General features: G+C 40.6%; 2 protein-coding genes across 4 annotated transcripts in view; one reads left to right on the top strand and one right to left on the bottom strand.

Moving 5' to 3' along the window:
- Window positions 1-12,562, top strand: part of LOC115021800 (B-cell receptor CD22-like) — a 29,860-nt gene that overhangs the window by 5,215 nt on the left and 12,083 nt on the right. For 2 of the 3 annotated variants that reach the window (XM_029452472.1, XM_029452473.1), the window contains 9 exons: window positions 94-363; window positions 580-843; window positions 1,029-1,107; window positions 1,197-1,248; window positions 1,371-1,513; window positions 1,716-1,773; window positions 4,358-4,452; window positions 4,538-4,604; window positions 4,937-5,527. In XM_029452472.1, the coding sequence (XP_029308332.1) occupies window positions 94-363; window positions 580-843; window positions 1,029-1,107; window positions 1,197-1,248; window positions 1,371-1,513; window positions 1,716-1,773; window positions 4,358-4,452; window positions 4,538-4,604; window positions 4,937-5,140 (1,232 nt within the window). In that variant the 3' untranslated portion in view covers window positions 5,141-5,527. The other variant, XR_003833756.1, reaches the window with a different exon arrangement.
- Window positions 5,520-10,853, bottom strand: LOC115021801 (myelin-associated glycoprotein-like). The gene is made up of 10 exons (XM_029452474.1): window positions 10,784-10,853; window positions 10,230-10,595; window positions 9,848-10,141; window positions 9,008-9,265; window positions 8,664-8,924; window positions 7,529-7,795; window positions 7,143-7,439; window positions 6,956-7,046; window positions 6,688-6,757; window positions 5,520-6,210 (listed from the first exon to the last, which is right to left on the bottom strand). Exons 1-10 carry the CDS (start codon window positions 10,827-10,829, stop codon window positions 5,929-5,931), a joined length of 2,232 nt encoding a protein of 743 aa, XP_029308334.1. The 5' UTR covers window positions 10,830-10,853; the 3' UTR covers window positions 5,520-5,928.

Below are 12,562 nucleotides of genomic sequence, written 5' to 3'. Positions count from 1 at the left end.
GTAATGATCCAATTGATGAATACTTTTTATTCAATTATTATTCACAACAGTTTAATATAGTTTCAATTAAAGAAATTTGATCTTACTCCGCAGATCGTCCGAAACACGTGACCGTAGAAGCTGAGCCTGACCTTGAAGTAAATGAAAACAAGTCGTTGACGCTGCGTTGCAGTGCCCAGTCCCACCCACCAGTGACCTCCTTCACCTGGATGAAGATGACTGATGGGAAGAGTGGAATCATCTGGACGAATCAGACCATCCCTCTGAAGTCTGTCGGTGTATTTGACAGTGGACTGTACAGATGTTCAGCCCGTAATGAAATTGGAATTGGAGACTCGCCGCAAGCTGAGGTTAAAGTCAAGTGTGAGTAGACTGATGCACTCAGTCAAGTAATAACTATTACTATCTTCCCATGACTTTCTTTGTTCTTGTGGAATAAATTAAAAGCCAAAAACGTTCAATTCTACACACAGTGGTTTTAAATGATCTTTTAATTTGTGCCGTAACTCCTATATAATCTCCGAACACTAAAATATTGAGTAAACTATTTTGTCCTGTTTCATTAATGTCCCTGCTTAGATGCTCCAAAGCAGACAAACATCACCACAGCAGCAGAGCAGCAGCGGCCTGACGGGAAGCGCTCTGTGACCCTGAGCTGCAGCAGTCACAGCTATCCCCCAGTCACACAATACTCATGGTACAAGTTGAATGCTGAAAAAGGGGATGTAAACGTGTACGGGCGTCAGAACTACACCGTGTATTCAGACCAACCCGGAGTCTACTACTGCATCGCAAAAAATGAAATAAATCAAAGATCATCTGACCGAGTCCATCTGTTTGAACGTGAGTGAAGGCTGCATGTGTACTGGATCATATGGGAGACGTGTTGGACGTGTTTTGTTTTTAAATCAGACTTGCCAGAATACATTTCTTTGCTCTGATGAAATCACAGCAGTTTATACTGTATGTGTGGTACTTGTTCACATATCGGTGTCTATATATTGATGCTATGTCTCTTCTAACCACAGGAGGCTTTACGAAGACCAGGATCATCATCCTTTCTCTTTTTACCCTGCTCATCATTTTCTTAATCGTCTTTGTCTACAGGTAAAGTATGAAAACGATTACATTTCACAGATGATTTTGCATGTTTAATTGACATGTTTTATCACTACCGTGTCCGTTTTTGTTTTCAGACACAAGAGGAAGAAATCAACTCAACAAGGAACTACAAACACATGTTTTCTGGTGATGACTCATTTGCAACCTTCTCTGCTTCATTAGTGAACAGATCTAGACAACAATGACGTGTGTGTGTGTGTGTGTGTGTGTGTGTGTGTGTGTGTGTGTGTGTGTTTTAACCAATTCAGGGTTGGTGGAATGGCGTCAGGACGAGGAATCTGATGAATGAGACCAGCGTGGCGGAGGCTTCCAGGAGCAGAGATGACCTCTGGCCAGACCAGCCGCTCCGTCTAAATGCCCAACGATGCCAGCCTGTCTGTCCAGACAGCCCGTAAGACAGACACACACACACACACACACACACAGTCCCCACTCAGACAAGGCACACTCTGTAGGACAGAAAAACTAGATGCTGCTGCTCATGCTGGAATCAAAGCATCCATTTAAAATCCTTCAGACGTGAACTGCACAATGAGAGTCTTCCCTGTCACTCATTATAGTCACTACATGTTTTCATTATTGTTGTTCCACAGGGCTGCATCCAACATTAACAGTGTTTACTCTACTGTGAATCTGCCCTCCGGAAAACAAGTGAGTTTCTGCCTATGCTGTCTTTTGACAATTCTTGTTTTGAAAACAGTGTCATGCAAATCACTCAATGTAGTTCACCTGCAGGTGTGTAAGAGGTCTTAACAAATGAACCAATTTAGCTAATTAAGGCCCTTAAAAAGTCTTAAATGCACTTTCTGAGGTATTACATTTTGTAGTTTTCCATATGTACAGGACTGTCTCAGAAAATTAGAATATTGTGATAAAGTTCTTTATTTTCTGTAATGCAATTAAAAAAACAAAAATGTCATGCATTCTGGATTCATTACAAATCAACTGAAATATTGCAAGCCTTTTATTATTTTAATATGGCTGATTATGGCTTACAGCTTAAGAAAACTCAAATATCCTATCTCTAAATATTAGAATATCATGAAAAAGTATACTAGTAGGGTGTTCAACGAATCACTTGAATCGTCTAATTAACTCGAAACACCTGCAAGGGTTTCCTGAGCCTTGAAAAACACTCAGCTTGGTTCAGTAAACTAAATCACAAGTATGGGGAAGACTGCTGATCTGACTGCTGTCCAAAGGACCATCATTGACACCCTCCATCAGGAGGGTAAGACACAAAAAGAAATTTCTCAAAGAGCAAGCTGTGCACAGAGTGCAGTTTCAAAGCACATCCACAAAAAGTCTGTTGGAAGGGGGAAATGTGGCAGGAAACGCTGCACAACCAAGAGAGATGACCGCAGCCTTAACAGCATTGTGAAGAAGAGTCGCTTCCAGAATTTGGGGGAGCTTCAAAGACAGTGGACTGAAGCTGGAGTCCAGGTATCAAAAGCCACTGTTCACAGACGTGTCCGGGAAATGGGCTACAATAGCCGTATTCCCATGGTCAAGCCACTTCTGAACTCAAGACAACGGAAGAAGCGTCTGACTTGGGCTATGGAAAAGAAGCACTGGACAGTTGCAGAGTGGTCCAAAGTCCTCTTTTCAGACGAAAGCAAGTTTTGTATTTCATTTGGAAGTCAAGGCGCCAGAGTCTGGAGAAAGGCTGGAGAGGAGCAAAATCCAAGTTGCTTGAAATCCAGTGTGAAGTTCCCACAGTCAGCGATGGTTTGGGGAGCCATGTCAGCTGCTGGTGTTGGTCCACTGTGTTTCATCAAGCCCAGAGTAAATGCAGCTGTGTACCAAGAGATTTTAGAGCACTACATGCTTCCGTCTGCTGAAAAGCTCTATGGAGATGAGGAATTCATTTTCCAGCATGATCTGGCACCTGCCCACAGTGCCAAAACCACCAGTAACTGGTGTACTGACCATGGCATTACTGTCCTCGATTGGCCTGCCAATTCCCCTGACCTGAACCCCATAGAGAATATGTGGGGTATTGTGAAGAAGAAGCTGAAAGACACCAGACCCAACAATGCTAATGAGCTAAAGGCCGTTATTGAAGCATCCTGGGCATCCATAACACCTCAGCAATGCCACAGGCTGATTGCCTCCATGCCACGCCGCATTGATGCAGTAATCCGTGCAAAAGGATTCCCAACCAAGTACTGAGTGCATTAATGGACATTTTCAAATGTTTGATTTTGTTTTGCTGTTATAAATCTTTTTTTTTACTTGGTCTGAGGAACTATTCTAATTTTTTGAGATAGGATTTTTGAGTTTTCTTAAGCTGTAAGCCATAATCAGCAATATTAAAATAATAAAAGGCTTGCAATATTTCAGTTGATTTGTAATGAATCCAGAATGCATGACATTTTTGTTTTTTTAATTGCATTACAGAAAATAAAGAACTTTATCACAATATTCTAATTTTCTGAGACAGTCCTGTATATTTGTCCAAAGAGTTTGTATGCTAAAGTTTGCTTGGGTGTAATCTGCATAAAACATTTATAAATATTTCCATTTAAACATTGTTTGTTAATCACATTGAACTGAGTGAGAGAATAAAAACAAAACCTCACTTTGAGGGACTTTTTACGAAACATTACACATTTTATTATGCAATGGTATACAATAAATATATATTTTTTTTTACATATTATATTGGTATAGTATATTAGTATAATCATACTATATTATGTCATATAATATATATTTATGACTTTTTACAAAACCTTTTTATGGCATAGGCTACTATAAAAAGACGCTTGTTGGACATTTCTTATGGCATACTATACTACGATATAGCTTTTAGGACATTTTTATAACATACTAGGACTTTCTTTGGACATTTATTACTTATTAGGGCATTCTATACAATGACATTTGTTTGGACTTTTTATGTTATAAATTACATATTATGGCATACTATAAAAGTATTCTTTCTGACATATTATGCTATGACATTTATTTACGACATCATATAATTTCAGTTTATCTGCATTGGCCTCAGTTGTTTGTGTACTTCTATTTTAGTCAAGCAGATCAAGCTGCTGCTTTGCCCACTGTGATGTAGCTCTGTCCTCCATATTTTTCAGAACAGTGATCATTCAGTATTCAGTATTGTAGAACGATGAATGACCGCACGACCCACAGCTTGCATTTTTTAGGCATGAATGAACCGATTCAGTTGCTCGTGTACATTCGCTGATGTCTTCTGTCTGTATCTGCTCAGGGTCCTTCTGCACAGAAGCCAATCAGACAGCAAGGTGGACACACAGAAGATGATTCTCTCAACTATGCGTCTTTACACTTTGAAAATAAGCAAAAGTGAGGATATGTTTTTTTTTAATATAATACGAGAACAAGAAAGGAATTATTACATGTAAACGTATGATGGCATTTGTTTTTCTAGAAACAAACGAGCAAAAGCAGAAGAGGATGTGTACTCTAAAGTGTCCAAGCAAACGCCACCTAAAAAGGTCAGAAACTTATAAACCACATTGTTATTTTCACGTTTCATGTTCAGTTTATTATGTCATCGCATTGTAAGCATTCATGTCTAAAATCATATTAACGGTGGATATATATTGTACTTAAAAGTAAAAAAAAAAGTTGTATCTAGAAAAGAAGCATGTCCTGCATAGTACACCTGTGTACATCCATAATACTGCAACAAAGAAGATGTTTCCTGTTGAGAAATACATTTTCTATAACAAGCTAAATTATTTAAATCATCTTCAAGTCCTCCAAGTGTTACTATGAATTTCGCTGTGCATAAAATACAGATACTGTCACTCTGTTGTCCTCGTAGAATGAAGAAAGGCTGGAGGACTACGAGAACTTGGGCACAGCTCGCACAGCCGTACGTCCCAAGCCATCAACATACGACACGGCCAACAGTGAGGATGAATACGAGATCAATTATTCACAGGTGATATTCAAGGCAAAGAGAGCCGGCAGAGACTCGAGCAGCTCTGATGAAGAGGAGACGCAGTACTCTCACATCAAAACCTGAGTTAAGATACTCTTATCCCACCTTACATGTACAGCCATTTCAGTAATGTTTTAGCGCTTCGCTGAGTGTGTAGTAACAAGTACCAAAGTTGTGAGCTTAATCCAAACCCATGGAAAATAAAATATAAAAACAACACATTTTTGTTAAACTCCTGAATTGTAAAAGATGTAAAATGTACATATTTGTGAAATATATTGACATTTGTGAACAGTACAAGATGACATGGCTGTGCAGCAGAGGCTTGTTTCTGAAATATGCATAACACGCTTTCAATTCTGCTCTTATATAACTGCCAACTTAGGTGCAGGAAGAATGTCTGTCTTTGTTTTTTCAAGCAATATCCAATGTACAAAACAAAATCAATTAAAAACAAAAAGTGTGACAAACTCTTTGTAACTGATTCTTTCACTCTGCACAAAGGTTTTAAAATGTTAAATTATTAAAAGACAAGTTAGCATTGAAATATTAAACATAAACAGTAAAAGTCGTGAGTTTAAAAGGGAACATTTACTGTTATGGTAACTACCTACTATACGTAAAATACATTTTATGTTATGTGATTTTGTTTTTCTATGCGGTGACAAAGGTTGAGCTAAAGCTGAAGCACACACGTGTGAAATGACTCTTTAAATAAGGTTTCCTGCAGTGCAGTTTCTCCCTCCACTGCTGCGAACCTTTCGAGCTCAGCTGGACTGACATGGTGAAGTCCTGTATCTGCTGGAAGCCCACAGCCCTGTGCTTCAGATCATTTCCCATAAAGTTAAGCCATCACCTCTTCACAACCTGTCCTATGAGACCGTCTTCCCTTCTCCCAAATGAGCGCCAGCAACGGTCTCTCCTTCCTTTGCATCTCCTCCGTTGCTTCCTCCAGAGTGCAGACGGACCTCAGCGTATTCGGCCGTGTTTGAGGCCAGGCCTCTGATCTCCCCTTCCCCAAGCTTACCCCCCGACTTGGCCTGGAGCTTAGTGAAGTCCACATTGGCGTAGTGGAGAGCGTCTTCCTCAACTACTTCTTTCTCTCCCAGAAAGGCTTTATTGGCATAAATCACATCCACTTTTGAAGAGTTGGTCTACAGGAAAAACAGATTTGCTTTAGTAATGGAGGAGGTAGTACTTCACACTATCAGGCCTGATTAGATACAATAACTCTCCTGGGAAATAAGCCTGTTTGCTGATGAACTAACCTTTTACCTCAACAAAGAAATGTTGGCGACTCGCCAATATTTCTTTGTTGAGATTGCGGATGGTCATAGCCTAATGGTCTGGTGGTATGCCTTCCAAACCAGAAGGTTGTGAGTTCAATACCAGGCTGCCACCATTGAGCCCCTGAACAATGTACTAAACTCCAGGGAGACTGTCCCTGTAGTTAGTTCACTTTAAGTCGCTCTAGATAAGAGCGTCTGCTAAATGATCTGTAATGTAACGAGATACTACGACTTTTTAATGGCACACCATGACTTATTTTAAATTCAATGCTTGCTTGTAAGATGTGTGAAGGTTCTTGTTTTTATGCATCTGTGGGTGTGTGTGCAAAGACATAAACTCACCCCGTTAGTAACTAAAACGTTGGAATGGTCCACCAACTTCTTGTTGGATGAAAGGCTGCCTTTGCCTTTCCTACAACCAACACAATGAATTCCAAAGGTTATATATACAGTCATTAGTCATATTTATTTTTTCATATTTAGCAATATTCTGAGGCAGCCATGGTTTCCCAATTAAATTGATTGCCAGCCGGGTCACCATCCAAGTCACACCCCTGACTTCAGCTTCAAAATGTCCCGGTCACTGTACAGTATTAAAGGTGCTTCTCACCTGTAAAGAATTAGCAGCAGTGGGACACACAGCAGCAGCATCCCCAGTGCTCCCACTGCAGCGCCGATCATAAGAGACAAATCATGGAGGCCTAAAAAAAAAGTCCCCACAAACCACATTAGTCAGTAAAACCAGATTGAGGCAAGTTATGCAAATCGTAAATGCAGAATCCGGCAAATTACTCTACCAAGATGAGTTTCACTGGAGGACACGTTGAATACAAAACTATCAGAGCCCAGTGAGCTGATGCTGCGGCAGACTAGAGAGGGCATGTCGTCGTCCAGACTGTGCAGGGTGATGCGGCTCCTCGTGGCCACGCTCCCCAGGGACACTTGCCTGATCGGGATGGCAGCAGATTGATTGACAGGCTCCCCGGCCAATTCCCAAACCAGGGAGGGAAGTGGGTTCCCCTGGCTGTCGCAGGAACATCGGATCATAGAAAAAACCTTGATGCAGCGGGAAGAAGGCAGGATCTCTGGAGCAACTGAGACAGAGACGGTAATCGGGTGTTTGTACAAACGTGTTAAGGAAAACAAAGGCTTACAATGAATAAAAAAGATACATAAATCTCACATGTGACGTCAATGCTGGCGGGCTCCGAGGATTTAGCTCCGTGGACATTCAGAGCTTCACAGTAATACTGATCCTCGGAGAGTTTGGTCACATTGAAGGTGAAGTCTCGCTCAGAGCCCATCTCCTCCTGTTGTCCTCCAGCCACTCTGAACCAGGTGATGTTGACCGCTGCAGGATTAGCAACGCTTATGCAGGTCAGAGTTACGGAGCTGCCGTCCAGCACCGGATCAGAGGGGTCAACTGAAACGGAAGTGTTCTTGGGGGGATCTGAAAAGATAGTGTTTCTATTAGTCATGTGTCCAGTAAGTCATTTTTAGGTTGATTCACAGCAGGCTTTTTGGGCTGTAGCGATTTGTAAATCTAAGGCGTTTTCTTTTTCGGGGGATTTTGGAGTGAAAACTAGTTTGTTTTCTTTACACTATAACAAAACAACCAGATGTGGTGCCAGAAACCTCACATCTCTTGTAACAACTATAGCACTTGATGAAGGTCTACAATTACAGGAGAACTGTTTAAACGGTTTCTGCTCATGAAGATGATCTAATACACTAGTGGTGGATAATTTACAGAGGCTACAGTACATTTTAATAATGATAAGCAAAAAGGAAAAATAAAAATCATCAAGTACGCAGAGAAAACAAAACGTTTGTGTTTCATAGATAACGTAAAGCAGAGGTTTCCAAAGTGTGAGGTGGGCAGGAAGTGAAACAATATTACAAAAGATGCCATAGAATAGCCTAAATGTGTGTGATTTGATTAAAGAGTGGTACATGCATCTCAGACAACAACCTCTTCATTTTCTGTGGCTGGGAATGACTTCCTAATCAAGACAGAAACCAAACAAAACATCTCCACATAAATGTGGCACACGTGGACATACAACAGAGCTCAGTCATGAACCACTGACATAGAAAGGATTTTGAGGTTGTCACGCAATGCGACAATGCGTTACTGTCCACGCTCCAGACACTGTGGTGTTGCCCTGTGACTGAGTCTTGGCTTCAGATCATGTTTGGGTGACCACAGCTGGATATACAGTAGAGCCACACTCAGTATGTCAACACACTGGAAACATACAGCTTTGTTGTTTGTTCTTAATGTAAATCAATGTCTTTGCTGTGGAAAATCCACTTACGCTGAATGTCCAGCTGAATCCGTGCTGAAGTTTCCTCCCCCAGCTCATTTCTTGCAGCGCAGTGGTAGTCACCGTGGTGGCTCAGGTCGACATCGCTTATAACCAAGCTTGATGCAGACTCCTTGTCCTCTTCGTCATCTTTGTACCAGGTGTAGTTGGTCACAGGTGGGTTGGCCCGGCTCCTACAGAGCAGAGAGACAAAGCTGCCCTCCAGTATTGGACCTTTAGGGTCGACGATTACTGTGGTTTCCTTGGGAGGAACTGTAAAAACAAACACACGTATGGTACAGGCTATGTTGCTGGTCAATATTCGTCATCTGTGCGCCTGTTTCACTCTGACTTACATTGTACGTCTATCTGAGTGATGGACGAGTTCTGGGTTCCATATTTGTTGCAGACTTTGCAGTAAAACTGCCTGTCGATGTCTGAGACCGTAGTTGAAAACATGTTTGTGGAACCCACGGCTGTCACCTGATCTCCATCCACTTTGTACCAGGTGTAGCTGTCCACAGCTGGATTTGCGTTGGCGTTGCAGGTCAGAGTCACTGAGCTGCCCTCTTTTACAGAACCAGAGTAGCTGACTGATGTGTTATTTGGGGGATCTGGAAGAGATTTTTGAAGGTGCTGGTAGGCAGATTATGTTTCCTTTTGGACGGAGCCAGGCTAGTTTTTCCCCCTTGTTCTATTCTTTGTGCTAAGCTAACCAGCTGCTGGATGTAGTTTCATATTTAACAGACAAATCTTCTCATCTAGCTCTTGGCAATGTCAAATACCTCTTTAACATAAACGACATGCCACTTCGGCATGTTCCACACATGTGAACCGCTTTGTAATAATGAAAGCTTTAAAGTTGTAACTGCTTAGGTTATTAATGTTAATAATAGTATGTATCAAGGAATAATGAATCAGTAATACGCCTTACCAACCTTTGGGTTGCCAGAGCAAGAAAAATCCCTTTGCCGTCAATAAACTCTAGTAAGTCAGCAAGTAAACGGCTTTAAATATAAGAGATAATATGGGTTAATAATGGGTTTGGTGTCACCCGCTTTCTAATGAGTAATCAAGTCTGCAGTTGTAAATCTATTAATAAATACATTTTGATTCCCTAGAGTCCCTGATTGAGGTAAATGATCTAACAACCAACACAACAACAAGACAAAAAAGATGGCCAGAAACATACTCACAGAGAACATAGAGGGTCAAAGAGTTTTCATACAGAAGGTCACTGTTGCCAGCTCGGGTGTAGAGAGCGGTGCACGAGAGCTTCTGTCCATTGTGGAGGTAAGACGCGGTGAAGTTCATAACAGAGGTCAGAGATTTACTTTCTATGATCTCCTCGATGTCACCTAAAGCGGGGCTCCAAGTCAGAGCTGGGGGAAGAACGGGACACGGAGCTACAGCCGAGCAGCTCAAGGCCACTGGAGTCCCTTCTTCTACCTCCAGCGTGGACGGAGTTATGGTGGGTTTGGGCAGTGAATCTGAGGAGCAAAAACAACAAGGAAATAGTAAAAGAGATACCAAAAGATGTGAGTTTTAAGTTCAAGAATAACAGGACATGACACAAACTTTGAGTGGTGATAAGGACGCTCGTTGGAAAGTTGAACTTCAGATTGTTGTCACACTGAAGTCTGAAGTAATAGTCGTCATAATGGGACGACGGCAGGTTGTTGAAGATGGTGGTGCAGTCCTTCTCGCGCAGGAGCCCCGTTACGTTTCCTTGCACGATGTTTGAGCTTGCGAGTTCTCCGGCGAGGTTGGAATCAAACACCTGCGTTCGACTCCAGCCTCTCTTCCAAATGGCTCGACAGGAATCATCCAGGCTTTGATCCCAATGTGAGGGAAAGCTAAAAGTGCAGGGGACCATCACACAGGATCCACTTAGTCCGTCTACTCTCTGAGGCATGAAGGTTGCCCAGTCTTGGCATAAGCTGCCTGCAGCAAAACAATGGCAACACAATCAATATCAGCCAAGGTTAACACAAATGTAAGTGTAAAAGTGTCATTATTAAAAGGGAAAACTAAACCACCCGAAACAGCACACACACCCACAAAATTAAACGTTACCACAAAAAGCTTATTTTGCATTATTAGACATCCAGAAAGCATTCAAGTGTATGCACCTTGAAGTAGACCGCATACGAGGAAAACCTTTACAGCACCTGTCATGCTTTTCTGTCAGGTTGATAATCCTAGAGGAACCAGATACACACAAAATAATCTGTTAATTCATATTTCTCACTTGACGAATACAATATGAATAGACAGGGCACTGGGGAATTCTATTTAGTTGATTGTAACACAAAGTAAATTATTGTTACTTAACTTCCTGTGGCTTTAGATTTGCGTTACTGAAAGTATATCCCAGCGTTTGTATCGTTTCAAGCTTTTAATATGGATCATATTATCATGTGATTGTGATCTTATTCCCGTTTGCTTCCACATATTATCAGTGGAAAGAAGCACAGTAATAGTTCTGCAAAACTAGTTAATGCAATAGTTTAAAAATAACTTTCTTTTTTAAACAACAAATATTTTTGATTATTTTAATACATACTGCAATACTTCTTGAATACAATTCTAAATGCTTTATATTTATTTAAAGTATTATTCCACTTTGATAAAAGCCAGCGGTGCTTCTTTACTGTTAAATGTTTTGCATAGGTTCTGCAAAACTGTATTGTGGAAAGTAACGAGAAACTAAAACCATCAGAACAATTGCAGAGATGAAGAATAACACGAAGACAATAAGAGAAACTTTAGCTCATGATAAATACTTAACTAATGTACTAAGTCAACGGTTTAAGTACGTTTGTGAAAAAGAAATAAGTATTTATTCCTAAACAAAACTACTGAATAAACTAACAAGATAAGTCTGACATTTCACAGCTTGCAATAGTTTACTTTTTATTTAGTCTTACCTTACGGCCAACAATGTTTTTATTTTCTGGGGGGGAAAAACACATTTTAGATTTAAATTACATTAACGTGTAATGTAATGTAAAAGATTTAAATACACAACTCCTGACTTCTTTGTCAAGTATATACACAGTACTGATCTATGTTTTTGAAATTGACAAAGAAACAAATAAAAAGGTTTTTACCAGCATGGAAGGGTCAGTGGTAACAATCCAACAGCCGAGTCCCGTCAGAGTGGTGGTGTGTGAGGATGAACGCTCTTTAAACATTTGCCTGGGGTGTGGCATTCAGCACAACAAGGTTTTGATTCTCTCTCTGTACACTACAGTAATACAAATCTGCTCAATTAGTTTCTCAGGGAATAACACCACCATCTCCTCTCAATGGAATTGAAAAAATAAAATAGAAATGTGCAGTGAGCTGTTGATATAATAACAAATTAATACAAATAAATGCCTAATGTCGCCGCAATCAATTCCTCAATTGTTTCAACAGAACATTTGGCAATTGGAAATAAAGAGGAAGTGAAAATAATCAAAAATAATCACGTTTTTATGGTTGGATTCTTCCTCAAGAATTTAATCGCAGTGGGATATGTTACAACACTCTGTAAGCTGATTTTAAAAACACAAGTTCAAGGAGCTGCGTGAATGACAGAAAAGGTTCCAGTGGTTGAGTTTCTGAGGCCTGAGGTCGAAGCCTAATACACACAGACTCTTATTTGTTTCAGTAAGCATCTCTAAAGAGTAGGACATTTGCTCACAGGCTCCACATTTGGTGCAGATAAATATATATTACAACTTACTACATAATTACATTGTATTCAGTCGGCAGTCATCATTAAAACCACACAATCTTTCAAGTAAACATCATCAAAACACCAACTTTCTAGCAGGAAGGAATTTGCATCGTGTGTCAATAAGTGTCAACCAGCTTATCATTGAACTGGTGTTGCAATGTGCGCACTGCGTTGCAAGGAAATA

Source organism: Cottoperca gobio, chromosome 16 (assembly GCF_900634415.1).
Source record: "Cottoperca gobio chromosome 16, fCotGob3.1, whole genome shotgun sequence".
In the NCBI taxonomy this organism is placed as follows: domain Eukaryota; kingdom Metazoa; phylum Chordata; class Actinopteri; order Perciformes; family Bovichtidae; genus Cottoperca; species Cottoperca gobio.
Note: the sequence above shows the minus strand (reverse complement) of the source record. Positions and strands in the feature narration are given on the sequence as shown.